Source organism: Symphalangus syndactylus, chromosome 20 (assembly GCF_028878055.3).
Source record: "Symphalangus syndactylus isolate Jambi chromosome 20, NHGRI_mSymSyn1-v2.1_pri, whole genome shotgun sequence".
Taxonomy (NCBI): domain Eukaryota; kingdom Metazoa; phylum Chordata; class Mammalia; order Primates; family Hylobatidae; genus Symphalangus; species Symphalangus syndactylus.
The window spans coordinates 52093885-52107585 of NC_072442.2; the positions used below are offsets into that span (position 1 = coordinate 52093885).

General features: G+C 39.1%; 1 protein-coding gene across 30 annotated transcripts in view; it reads right to left on the reverse strand.

Annotated features, from left to right (window-relative positions):
* NCOR1 (nuclear receptor corepressor 1) overlaps positions 1–13701 on the reverse strand; it is a 186471-nt gene that overhangs the window by 25003 nt on the left and 147767 nt on the right. For 21 of the 30 annotated variants that reach the window (XM_063629336.1, XM_063629334.1, XM_063629330.1 and 18 more), the window contains 9 exons: positions 13153–13380; positions 10728–10937; positions 10103–10252; positions 9298–9417; positions 6046–6211; positions 5345–5838; positions 2481–2609; positions 1919–2076; positions 1530–1753 (listed from right to left, as the gene is read on the reverse strand). In XM_063629336.1, the coding sequence (XP_063485406.1) occupies positions 1530–1753; positions 1919–2076; positions 2481–2609; positions 5345–5838; positions 6046–6211; positions 9298–9417; positions 10103–10252; positions 10728–10937; positions 13153–13380 (1879 nt within the window). The remainder of the gene's footprint in view (positions 1–1529; positions 1754–1918; positions 2077–2480; positions 2610–5344; positions 5839–6045; positions 6212–9297; positions 9418–10102; positions 10253–10727; positions 10938–13152; positions 13381–13701) is intronic. The other 9 variants (XM_063629340.1, XM_063629338.1, XM_063629331.1 and 6 more) reach the window with 3 other exon arrangements.

The following is a 13701-nucleotide window of genomic DNA, read 5'->3' on the forward strand; positions in this document are numbered from 1 at the left end:
AAAAATGAAACAAAACTCGTCATACACTGATGATTACCAAAATTGGGTGATGGATACCTAGAGGTGTATTATACTTGTTCTCTCTACTTTTGTATGTATTTGAAAACCCACAATAATCTTTTTTTAAAAAGAAGACCATTTAGCTTCTTATTTATATTCTTCTTTCTGCTCTTTGCTCACTTTGATGGGTTGGTAGGTAGGCTGGAGAATCACTTCTGCTACAAATTTCTATTTTTCAGGCTCTGAGCCATGGCTTCCATTACTCTGGCTCATCTGTCCTCTATGTCTTCCAGGTATTTGCCAGAATCTTTGATCTGCCCATATCTCAGTCTTGTTCTCAGCATTCTTTTTATTTTATTTTATTTTTTTTTTGAGACGGAGTCTCACTATGTTGCCCAGGCTGCAGTGCAATGGCATGATCTTGGGTTCAAGTTATTCTTCCACCCAGGTTCAAGCGATTCTTCTGCCTCAGCCTCCTGAGTAGCTGGGATTACAGGCACCTGCCATCATGCCTGGCTAATTTTTTTTTGTATTTCTGTAGAGACGGGGTTTCGCCATGTTGGCCAGGTTGGTCTTGAGCTCCTGACCTCAGATGGTGCACCCAGCTTGGCCTCCCAAAGTGCTGGGATTACAGGCATAAGCCACCATGCCCGGCCTTCTCAGCATTCTTAAATTTATTTCCCTTTGTGCTTGTTAACTATAATTTAACATTTGCTAGTATTTAGTCTACCACTTTGAAGCAAGAATCCTGTGTCCACTTTATTTTAACCAAGCACAGAATATCAGGTAAGAAGATATGCTCTTTATCAGAGCCCTGGCATATAACATGTTTCCACTCATGATGCCACTATTGGCTTCCCTTTCCTTTATTTAAGGTCACCTTAAAATATGTATGTGTGTGTGTATACATATGTGTGTATATCTATACACATATATATAATTATTCACTGACAGAAGTCTGAGGACTAGAATAAAATATAAATGCAGAAGCAAGCAAACAAACAAAAAATATATATATAAACTTTTTTTTGTAGAGATGAGATCTCACTATGTTGCCCAGGCTGGTCTCAAATTCCTGGGCTCATGCAATCCTCCTACCTCAGCCTCCCAAAGTGCTGGCATTATAGGTATAAGCCACTATGCCTGGCCAATATCACCTTCTTAAACTTCTACTGATGCTGACCCAGTAGAAACCATTGAGACAGATAAATATGAGAGGTATTATTCGGAAGGACCACTGAAGTGTCCCCAAACCACTACCAAACTACACATTCTTCTTAACTGTCTTTACAAACCAACAAACAGAATATAATCATCTTTTGAACATATATTAAAAAGTCATAGTACCAAATGCCAAGACAGTGGACATTCTAAGAATAATATTCAGGGGGAAGAAAGCTCATTTACACTTTCCTGGGAATAAAGGCAAATGAACTTTAGTTGTGAGAAACAAATTCCTTATCCTGTAGATATATTCCATTTGTTTTACTGTTGGGAAATTTATATATAATTTGGAATAAAGATCATACCTTCCCCTGGATTTGTCCACAAGATTTTCTGGAGAGACCCTTGAACCTGGTCTTTGATGATGGACAGACTGAGCCTGGGATTCTGGGCTGTAACGGTTTGATGTTTTAGTCCTCACAGGTGTAGACACCAAAGCAGATGGTGAGTTCTGGAATGTAGAAGTAGGAGGCTGCTGGGGAGTCTGCGAGGAAACTTGATTTCTAGCAAAATCTTGTGTGATAATTTGCTGTGAATGAGAAAAGAAGGAAGTGGTAAAATTCATTGAGTACTTGCAAAAAAAAAAAGTATTAAGAAATCTAGATATCTTTATTATAAATTTCTTTTTCTATATGAAATCTGCTTTCCCCATGATCAAAAAAGAAAAATTAACTAAGAATAATGAAAAACTTACACAGATGTGATCAGCAAGTGTGATGAGCCGATGGGTCCTGGGCACTTGCCCCATTCCCTCTGCCTGTGAAGAAGGGGGCAGCTGTTGTTGGGGAGATGGTGATTCCTGCTGTGGTCGATAGTGATGTAATGGTCCTTCATATTGTCTGGTAGGATCATCTAGTAGAGAACACATAGATGTCTTACTCCAGGAATGTCTGTGCTTTTCACTCATTATCAAAGATTAAATATAATTCAGATGAACACATGAAAGGATGTGGTACATAGCTCCAAACAAAGAACTTATCTTAATTTTGGAAAAAAAATATTATTCACTGAAGAAGTCTGAGGAATAGTAGAAGAAAATATAAATGCAGGAGTAAGCAAACAAAATTAATATAAACTATTCTCTGTATCATTAAAAAATAAAAAAGAATTGATAGCTGTTTCTAAAGCAGGCTCATGTAAGATTACCCTAAAACAAACAAAACAAGTTAATTCTTACTATGGTCTAGACAGATAATTAGAAGCAAATGGTAAATGCAAATATGAAAACATGTAAATGGTAGCTTAAGAAGACATACTTTCGGCTTGATTTGCCTTAACAACCTCTGGCTGATAGGTCTGCAGTTTTTCCTGGGGTGGCGCAGGTGAGCTGGCAGGACTTATCACCTCAATAGCATCGCTAGGTGTTTCATACCTGTGAGAAGATACTTTAAGAAAAGAAAATCTTATTTCAAAACTAATCCTGGGAAAAGTTTCTGAAGTCTAAGTTCTTCACACCCATAGCAGATTTTCAATTCTGATCAACCATGTTCAATGGTATTTCAGGTTAATGAGGGTTTTCTGAAGTTTTATGGGCTTTAAGACATGTTTTAGGCTGGGTGCAGTGGCTCATGCCTGTAATCCCAGCACTTTGGGAGGCCAAGGCAGGTGGATCACCTGAGGTTGGGGGTTTGAGACCAGCCTGACCAATGTGGAGAAACTCTGTCTCTACTAAAAAAAAATACAAAATTAGTAGGGCGTGGTAGCTCATGCCTGTAATCCCAGCTACTCGGGTGGCTGAGGCCGGAGAATCGCTTGAACCCGGGAGGCGAAGGTTGTGGTGAGCTGAGATTGTGCCATTGCACTCCATCCTGGGCAACAAGAGTGAAACTCCGTCTCAAAAAAAAAAAAAAAAGACATGTTTTGAAGCCCAATAATAAACACTGGAATGAGGCAGAACAGAGAACAGATTTATGATATTTTCCTGGGAGCTGGAAAAGAAATCACCAGGGAACATTTATCGAAGAAGTTAATAAACAAATGAGGGAGTAGATCTCAATAACTGATTCCAATAATTCCAATTCTGTGGGACATTCTGTTCTTAGAAAAACGCTGAGGCTATAAAGCTGCTTCATTCACCACCATGATGATTTTAAAGCTATGGATTATATAACACTATATAATGATTTTCTCAAATAACTGGAGTATTGCTAACAAAAGTTACTCCAAACATTAATAATTTTTTAGCACTGTGTTACATTGTGAAAATAACCAGAAATGGTAGAGAATGTCTGAAGGGAAGTATATCCCCAGAAAGGGAGGATGTCAACCAACTCTGGAGGATACCCACATCAGAAAAGGACCTCCTCTAAGATGCAGTTCCCAAGTAAACAGAGGGGCTATGCAGTGGGGCTAACAGGCAGCTTTTCACAGTCCTGCCATGGCCTCAGAGCTGACAGTTGGGAGCAGATGTAACCGCCTGCTCAGGAACCTCTGAATTCAGAGGGCTCTTCACATCTACAAACTACACTACAGAATCTGAGAGCACTGAATGAACTCTGCTCCCTAGCCACCACCTGCTCCTCTGGTACTCAACAGTCCTTCCTATCCCCACCAGGTCATGGAAACTGCAGCTACCTGGGTTCTAGTACACTTAGGAGATTGGAAACTTGATAAATGGGACAGAAATGATCATTGAGAAACTAAAATGAATCACTATATTCTAAGAAGTTTATGGTAATTTGTGACTTTTGTATCCACTGTTACTCATCACTGTTTATGTATTCAACATCCTAAATCTGCTTACAACTTCCAATATTCACTCAGTAGAAAGTCAGAATCCGAACCATGTTCACATTGTTCTTGAAGCCTTAAGGGGCAAGACTATAGCAATGGACTTCACCTTCAGGATGAGGAAGGCTCTCAAGAGTCAAACTGAAAACCACACTGAAGAACTGTACATAGCCTTTGGACATCATGGAATTCACTGACCAGTGACAAAAAAGATAACCACACACAGAGACATGGACACTCAGAAAAGATGAGCTTTCTATTTTCACACCTTCTGAAAATCAAATTCCTACAGCAACATTTGGTTTGTGATGCAAACTGAAAAGAAATATTTAATCCAATGATTAAGGAACCCATGTGCTATATCATTCAATAAGCCCAGGTGGGAGCTCCCAGTGTGCCGGCGACTTCCCTTCAAAAGACCTATTCATACAACTACAGAATATCTCTTTCTCGGCTAGCAATTTTCTGCATGCAGAAAATCTGTATTGCAGATTTTCCTAATCCCAGGTTAAAAGAAGTCTTTTGTCTACACAACACTACCTCTCTCTCTAAAAGCCTCAGCAATGAGGTAGATATGACCTAAACAGATTATAATTAAGCTAGTGGATACTCAGAGATCAAAAGAACTGCACATTGCATTCTGGAGCATGAGAAATCATTTTTTTTCATGACATCTAACTCTACTGAATTTATTCAATGGAGATAACAGAAAGATGACTATATATGATTAAATTACTTCCAGTATTAGCAGATGCTTATTTAAATACTTGCTTGTTCTTTCTGAAATTCCACATAGAATTGAGGCAATAGTTTAAAAGAAAATTTAAAAAGTAACTTTTCTAGCATTTTAATGTAGACCTGTGAATTCTAACAGATTTGCAGTGTAGCCATCATAATGACTAACCAGACTTGAACAAAATCCAACTTGCAAAAAAGATGCAATATAAATACCAATCACCAATAATAGGTAGTCTCACTTTTAAAAATCTGTGTCTTGGAAAAAGGATATTAGAGGCTTTGGGGTATTGGCATAAATACAGAACCGTGTCCTAGCAAATGCTTCCTGAGAAATTACACCTCAGCAGCACAGAGCCTGGCGATATATCCATTACCTTTCAGATGCCTAAATATGTTAATAAGGTCTGCCTTCTACTTTCCAGATTTAATTACATGAATGATACAGTTTTCTTGTGAAAGATACATTGATAGGCTTATATGTAGGAAACTGGGATATTTAAATAATCATAAAAACAGCAGAAGATACATTTTTGCATTACATTTACTATCAACCATTAGGATTTTTAAATACCATATAGTTCTATTTGATCTAAAGAATAAAGTAATTCTTTACTCAGACATCACATGGTGAAACTCGGATTGAAATACATACAGCTACTAGAAGAGTCTGAACTTTGAGAGCCACGTTCCCTCGCATCCTTGTCCGAGGCAATTTGCCGGGTGATGATCACGTCTATGAAGTTAGCTGCAGTAATGGTAGTCTTCCCTCGGGTCCTTAGCTCTTCCTCATATCTGGATTTTGGAGGAGGCCCTTTATCTTTCCCAGCCTCAGAATAAACTACTGAAGAATGAGGCTGGGGCTTGCCACTTGGAAAGGCTGAAGAAGTGTATAAACACTGAACAGATCTCTTCTCCACCTCCAGGGTTTTCTGCTCTAGCTGCTGCTGTTCACTAACTGCTGCTGACCTGCTTCTCAAATTTTCTTCTAACCTGGCAGCTTCATGCTTACTCTCTTTTGTTTTGGACACATCCATCTGGGGTGCAGAAGCTGCAGCATCCACAAGAGCAGCCAGGGCATCCGCAGCAGTGTTGTAACGGGAGGCTGGCAGGCCTTGGCTTATTGAAGGGCCCCCAGCAGGCAGTGGCCTGTAAATAAAACCAAATCACAGCTCTGTGAAGGGAAGACCATTTGCTGGGAATGTGGTGGGGAGATGGAAGGACAAACTGCAACAACAAAAAAAGGCTTCATGGCACGGGCAGAAAAGCATGACTATACTTAGACTATTGCAGTCACAAATTTTAAAATGTATATGCAAGAGACATTTTTTGTCAAAATATGTACAAGAGACTGACATGATTCGTAGCTGAGCAGTTGGATCCAAAGGTGTGATTACACTGGTTCCATTGGTTCCTTGGAAAACACTGGGTCTCTGTTGCAACATGGTCTCCTGAGTTCTTACTGAAGGGGAAGGTGAGCGAACATATCCATGACTGCCAGGTCGGCCAGGCTGTTCTGAGCCTGCAGAGGTGAAAAAGAAAAAGAAACAAAGACATAAGGAGGAAGCTAGAGACAAAAGGAAGCAATGCTTATGGATTGTTTATTTCCTAACATACCTAAATAGAAAAAAGGAAAACAAGACAAGAAACTTGATAGTCTACTTTCTGGTCTTTCCAGAAATATGTTCTAAAAGTTTCCAAATAAAGATGCAATAAAACCGCAGCAGTAACTTGAAGCAAAACATCAGCCATCATTTACTGTTATTTCCATTTCTCTGATAAATTTCAATCTTGATTCCAGAAATAAAACAGCACCAACAAGAAGTACTACTACAAATCATGTTAAGTTCATCTTTCCAATTTTTCCTCAAACTCTAGTGTGTATATGATTTCCAAAATCTAATCAGGCACAACTTTCTAAGCATCATAATGAAAATAATATACCACTGCTACACTAGGATTTGAGACTGTTTCATTCAACCACAGTTTGCCCTGCTTCACTTCTTCACTGTCCCCTTCACAGGTGACTCTCTCAGCAAGCTCTCTCTTTTGAAATGAAATCATTCACATTATCTTCCCACAAAAAACTTGGCTCCCACAATTACACTTCTACAATATTTGGTATGTTTTTGTTCACTTAACTCTAACTCTCCCATAACAAAGTCAGAGCTTGGACTTGGTAAGAACTACTTCACGTAGAGGATTTTGAACTCTCAAATCCCTCCCCAGTCACTTTCTTCTTGACCTCGTCTTGTTCTGTGTCCTCACTCCAACCTTCTAACATGCTCACTGGCTTCATAACAGCTAGCTGTTTCAGCACACACCCCTCTTCTCACAGACACCACCACCTCAGCCAGGCTTCTCAGCAGTTTTCCTCCCTTCTAACCATTCATCAGCTTTTATGAATATTTATTTTTTTAATTAAATTAAAAAATTTTAAAGGGACAGTGTCATGCTCTGTCACCCAGGATGGAGTGCAGTGACACTCCATAGCTCACTGTAGCCTCAAACTCCTGGCTTCAAGGGATTGTCCCACTTCAGCCTCCCGAGTAGCTAGGACTACAGGTGCACACCACGGCTCCTCGCTAATTTTTTATATATATATTTTAGAGACAGGGTCTCACCATGTTGCTGAGGCTGGTCTTGGAATTCCTGGCCTCAAGCAATCCTCTTGCCTTGGCCTCCTGAGTAGCTGGGATTACAGGCATGAGCCACCATGCCCAACTTATCTGAGTATTTCTATGGGATATATTCCTAGACGTGGAATTACTAGACGAAAGAGTATTTAAAATTTTTATCTCCACAGAGGCTACACCAATTTACACTGCCATTGACAACATGAGTGTCTGTTTCTGCAGAAACTCCAACACAATATTTATCAACTTTCTTACATGTCCGATGCAGAGAAATGGTATCTTTGTGCCTTAAATATAAATTTTGTTCATCAGTAGGATCACAAACATTTTAAAAATCTAGTCTCTACCAAAGTTATGTATCATTTGTATGAGGGTTTCTTATCAATTTTCCATGTTTTATGCAATTAACATGGAATCAATATTACAGTTCTGCCTTACAATTCATTAAAGCATTTCCTATAGTCAGATTCTTAAGTGATTTTTATTGTACACAGATAAAGATACATAGATAATCTTACTATACATAGATTACACAAGATCCTCTGGGTGAAGTAGTTACAGCTAAATGTGTTTGAGCTTTGCAACCATTGAATTATTTAACTCCTAAGAAATGATTTTATTGGACCAAATATGATGACTCACTTTTGGGCTCCTTCCATATATTGCCATTCATATTGATTTCAAAGGTTTGTTTCCTATGACAATATCAATGTGACAACCTTCTGCCACTGTGCCATTTGGTTCTGCACCTAACTCTCTGACCACGTCTCTGCTTCCTTTTGCCCTGACCTAAATCAACTCTCCTGGTAATATCTAAAGACTGACTTACTCTTCTTTTGACACTCTTGCCCCTTGGACATCTCATTCAAGCCAGAGCTTCAGCTCTTGTAGGTGACTCCTAAATCAGTATCTCCAAGCTCTGTCTTTTCTTCTGAGTACCAGATCAGAGTATCTTACAATACAGACATGGTCAATGATTTGATTTAATTAAAAGAAGTGAAAAGGGCACGTATACCATGGATAAAAAAGATTCCCCATGGACACATGAGATTAGGTATAGGCTGGGCAACCCAAATCCAAGTCAGAAATGCTCCAACATCCAAAACTTTTTAGCTGACATGATACTCAAAGTAAACACTCACTGGAGCATTTCAAACTTCATTATTTTTGGATTAGGGATGTCCAACTGGCATAATGCCAATATTCCAAAATTCAAAAACATCCTGATTCCAAGCATTTGGGATATTCAATCTGTATGTCTAAAATCATTATCTCTTTGCTTTCCCTCATCATGCTCTATCTTTACTGCAGACTAATCTTGTTTCTCATCTCTTTCTCACTCCCCATATCTAGTTAAGTCCTTTGAGTGTACAGTGATATTCCTCCCAGCAGTTCTTTTCTGGCCATTCCCAGTGTAAAGTATTCCAGGCTGCCATTAGGACGCACATGAACTACTGGGAGTCTCACTGGCCTTCTGGGACCAGCCATACCCACCCTTCAGGGTTTTAATCCACCTATTCCACTCATGTGTAAATGTCCCTCTGATCATGTCACCTGCCTCCTGGACACAACATTTCATTGTAATTCAAGATGCTACACAAGCTGCTAACTGTATTTTCCATTCCTCCTCTAAACTCAAGCTCAACAACACCTTCATATCTAGGAGTTTTTGCTAGGGCTGTTCTTTCAGCCTTGAAAGCTCTGTGACCAATATCTTCCGGCCCAACCGCAGTCCACTGTTTGCACCAAATAAAAATGATATCTTCATCATGAAAACATTTTTCCGTGTAAAATTCATGTTTCCACCATCTCAGCTGCTACAGCACTTTCACCTGTTTTTCACTTGGGGCCTGTAATAACGTTGTCTTAGAATTTTTCTTTGCATCAAAACTTTTTGTGCACAGCATTAAGCACAGTGTACAAGACTACTAAGATGTGTCCAGAGAATGGAAGAGCAGTGCCTTCCACTGACCCGGCCGCAGGTAGAGGTCGGAGGAAGCCGCAGCAATCCGTTCCCGCTCCCGCTCCTTCTCCCGCTCCCGCTCCCGTTCCCTCTCAGCACTTGCAGCAGCTGCAAGGTGTGTTGGGTGTCCTGTAAAACATAAACCTGCAGCTTAAAGATAAAAATATCAACTGACTGAGTATATCAAACAATTCTGAAATTCTAAGTGACTGAAAATTTTTCAAAAAGCTTCAAATTTGGGATATAAGAAATTTGTTTTGGCTGGGTGCAGTGGCTGACACCTATAATCTCAGCACTTCGGGAGGCCAAGGCAGGTGGATCACCGGAGGCCAGGAGTTTGTGACCAGCCTGGGCAACATAGTGAGACCCTGTCTCTACTAAAAACACACAAAAAAATTAGCCAGGTGTGGTGGCATGCACCTGTAATCCCAGCTACTCCAGAGGCTGAGGCACGAGAATCTCTTGAACCTGGGAGATGGTGGTTGCAGTGAGCTGAGATCACACCACTGCACTCCAGCCTGGGCAACAGAGCCAGACTCTGTCTCCAAAACAAAAACAAAAACAAAAAACAAGAAAAGAGAAAAAGAAGTTTGTTTTATTAAGAGTCCTGGGTAAGAACTGAAGCATAACATAAGCTTTTAAGACATTTCTAAGGTATCTAGTGACAGCTGGCACCTAAGAACTACTATTAAATGTTAAAAGAAAAACAAGAAACCAAATGAGGAAAAATTGCCCAAGGTAGCTTAAAAGGCTATGTTGTAAAAATGTAAACATGATGGTTCTATCACAGAGGTATGCAACTGTAGAATCTCACCTGGAGACATGGAAGCAGAGTTGTACGGCCTGGGAGGGAAAGTAATCTGTGTACCAGGAATATAAGTGATTCTGTCCATGGGAGGAGTGCTTGTTCCCCCTGGATGAGGCACTAAAATTGTTGGAGGCATATTGGTCAGGTCAATGATTCCTATCCAAAAGACAATACAATTTATGTTAAGTGTTATTCTAAAGGTACAGAACCATACATGACATTTGGATTTTTTCTATCTCTGTGAATCAAGGGTAATTTGTATATAATATAAATAAAAATGTTTACTATCATCATTACTTTTTAAGACATTCTTTAACTCTAAAGAAGGATATTGAAGACTGTACTTCAAATCAGTAACCTCAAAGTATGGGCAGATTAAAGAGACAGAGCAAATTTGTAAGACATGGATTACAAATACTCAGCACAAGGATTTGGTTTAGTTAATTTCAGTATTCACCAAAACACCTTGTCTCAATGTTGTCTCTGGGCTAAAAAGTCTATGGGAAGAAGGATATAGTGTTCTTTTCTTTCTTTCTTTCCATCATTCATTCAACAAGTATTTATTGAGTACCTAAGAAACACTAGGTAAACATAATAAATTCTACGAATTCTGAAATGCAAAGACACACACCTCTCGTTGCTGGGTATGGGAGACCCAGTGGCTGCTCTCTTGGGGAGAGTCCTCTGGCCACATCTGGACGCAAGTTCACTTGCATCTGTTGTGAGGTAATGTAATCATTTAAGATTGTCTGTCTTGTGTTCTCCATTGCGTAAAGCTGATACTGACTTGGGTAACCTGGAGTTGGTGAAAGCTGTCTCTGAAACAGGTAAGCAGCTGCTGCTGATTGAGAGAATGAAAGAAAGGCACTGAGTTTTGTCCTGGCTGAAATGCATTTGCTAAACACCATGTACAAAAGAGTAGAGAAAAATCACGTGCTGAGCTAGTGCACATGGGACTTTTACTTAGCTAAGTCCACAAGGATTAAGGTGGATTTATTTTAGACCTTGATGTATTAGCAATATCAATTCTAATTCATTCTAATGTCTGAGATGTAATGGAAAAGGTGAAGGATAACAGTAGCTAAAAACTTCTCAAGTAGTTTTACTTTCAATCTTTGACATGTAACTTTATTATATTTTTACCTGGCATCTGCAAGAGTTGTGTTTGAAAATAAAATTGTTTGTATAGTAATGATCATCCAATACAACCGACAGAAATGTATACGAAAACACTTTGTGGCAATCAGTAACTTTACTCTCCAGGGGGTGAAAACGATTATAGACTATAAGCATTTAATTAGTCCATGTGTTTGGAGCAGTGATTGGCAAACTTTTGACATAAAGGGCCAAATGGTAAATATATTTTAGGCTTTGTGGGCCATTTTGCATTTGTCACAGCTACTCAACTCTGTCACTGTAGCACAAAAAGAGCTACAGAAAAAAAGAATAAATGGTGTGGCTGTATCCAAATAAAACTTTATTTACAAACACAAGTGGCAACAGGATTTGGCCAAAAAGCTGTATTTTTTAGCAACCCCTAGGTGAGAGAATGACACAAGACACAAGACACGAGGAAGGGGTAGGCATGGTAAAAAGTAGAAGATAATGTCTCTCTCCTCAAAACATTATAATCCAACTCAGGCTCAAAAACAAGCAAATGAAACCACTACAAAATGAAGACTATGATAAACACTAAATAGAAGCTAGAAACATTCCATTTTGTCTGAGAACTTGAGTGACCTATTTTATATGTATATGTTCTCCCTAGAAAAACAAATAACATGTTTTCTGGAATATGTGCTTCTCCTTCGTCTAGAAGCTAGGTAAGTCTGTCAGCTGACACAATCTGGGAGACAGTGCCCTAAGTAATAGGTATTGGGCTCCTCTGAAACAGTGTTGTCAAATGACAAATAATTTGATGGCATTTACACAGCTTTTAGATAAAATATTTCCCACAGGTACTTTGCTATTATGAAATGTAAATAACTCTTATAATTCTTACTTTTAAAATTTAGCATACTGATAATGAAAAATTCTTCTCTAAGGACCAAAGTGAGGCACAAGTATTCTGTGTCCTAATTTGCACCTGAAGGATACTTATTAAGCAAAGAGTTTATTTAGGCCAGAGAAGAGGTCTGAGCAGAAAACACATGTGTGACTGGGCTCAGCCAACAGTGGCAAGGAAGAGCAAGGACTGCACCCTGGGAGGACAAGGTGCAGCTGCTGGTCCTGCAGATTATAACAGCCCAGCCGAGTCTCTCTGTACCAACCGATGTGACTGCTCCTCTCCCCTCCCTGTGTAAAACACAGTGCCCTCTGCCCAGCACAGACTGCTCTCTAGAAACCTGCACGTCTGCACCTATCAGATTCTGTCTACCAATGTCAGTGGTGTTCTAAAGTTTCTTCCAGCTGTACTTGTTACTAGAATTATATAACTTAATGACATAATTTGTAAATCAAGGAAGAATGAAGAGTGGTTTCTCTGAAAACTAATAGCTTTGGAAAGACTTGATAACAGAAGTTGAATCAGGTGTGGACTAGACAACTTTAAAAGGCTGGAAAAAAAATCTAGAAGGATTCTGTATTTAGATTGCTTGGAAGTGTCTTTACTTGGAAGTTCTAGCTTTACTTAAAAAAAAAAATTTCTTTTATATAAGACAGTGAGGTTTAATCACTTGTTTACGAAAAAGCCTTGGCCTTAGATCAGAGTTCTGGTAAATGAACGTCTATTTATGCTGTAAGTTAACATGTTTGAGGTATGCCTCTGTCATTTTAACATAATTATTCACATTAATCCACTTTTTCAACTAGCTTCACCACGTGCCATCAGATAAGAGAGCTTTTCATATACTATTATTTTTAGTTCTTTACTGGGTGCTGATTTTATTTCTTGATCTGGGTGCTGGTAACATGGGGGAATTTAGTTGGTGAAAATTCACTGAGCTGTACATTAATGATACTTGCAATTGTACTATATTGTACAACAACAGAAAGCTGAAAAGTCATACAGGTGGCATATTTATTTGCCATAAATTATCACTGTATTTTGTGTTTACCAGGATCCAAAGCCCTGTGAAAAGGCATGGCTGGATCCAAGTGCGTGGGCAGGTGGCTCCGATAAACCTCTCCTGCAGTGCTGCCTCTGTGATGGGGATCAAACGGACTGTGGCTCACGACAGGGTCCACCCCAGGCACTGGAGACTTCGCTGGGATACTTTCCCTCTGGGTAGGGGTCAGTGTCGATTTCCTTTCATGATTGGTAGACTTGTTAGAAGGAATTGTAACTGGAAAAAAAGAGCCAATGCCACAAGTTCTTAAGAAACTTGCAAAGTATGATAATATTTGTCCATTTCTCAACCATTCAAATACAGACTATATTCATGTATTTGGATCTTCTCTTTCCCCTCAACATTTAACATTCAATATTGCAAAATATGAAAATGTAAACAAGTAGTAGAAACTGAGATTTGGAGAGTACTGTCACCTTTTGGATCATAGCACCAGTATTTTACCACCTTATGTAACATTAAAAATAAAATTCAATACTCTTCTTTAAATCTCATTATGAATAATTTTGTTTTTTGTATGACTTTAACATTCTAAAT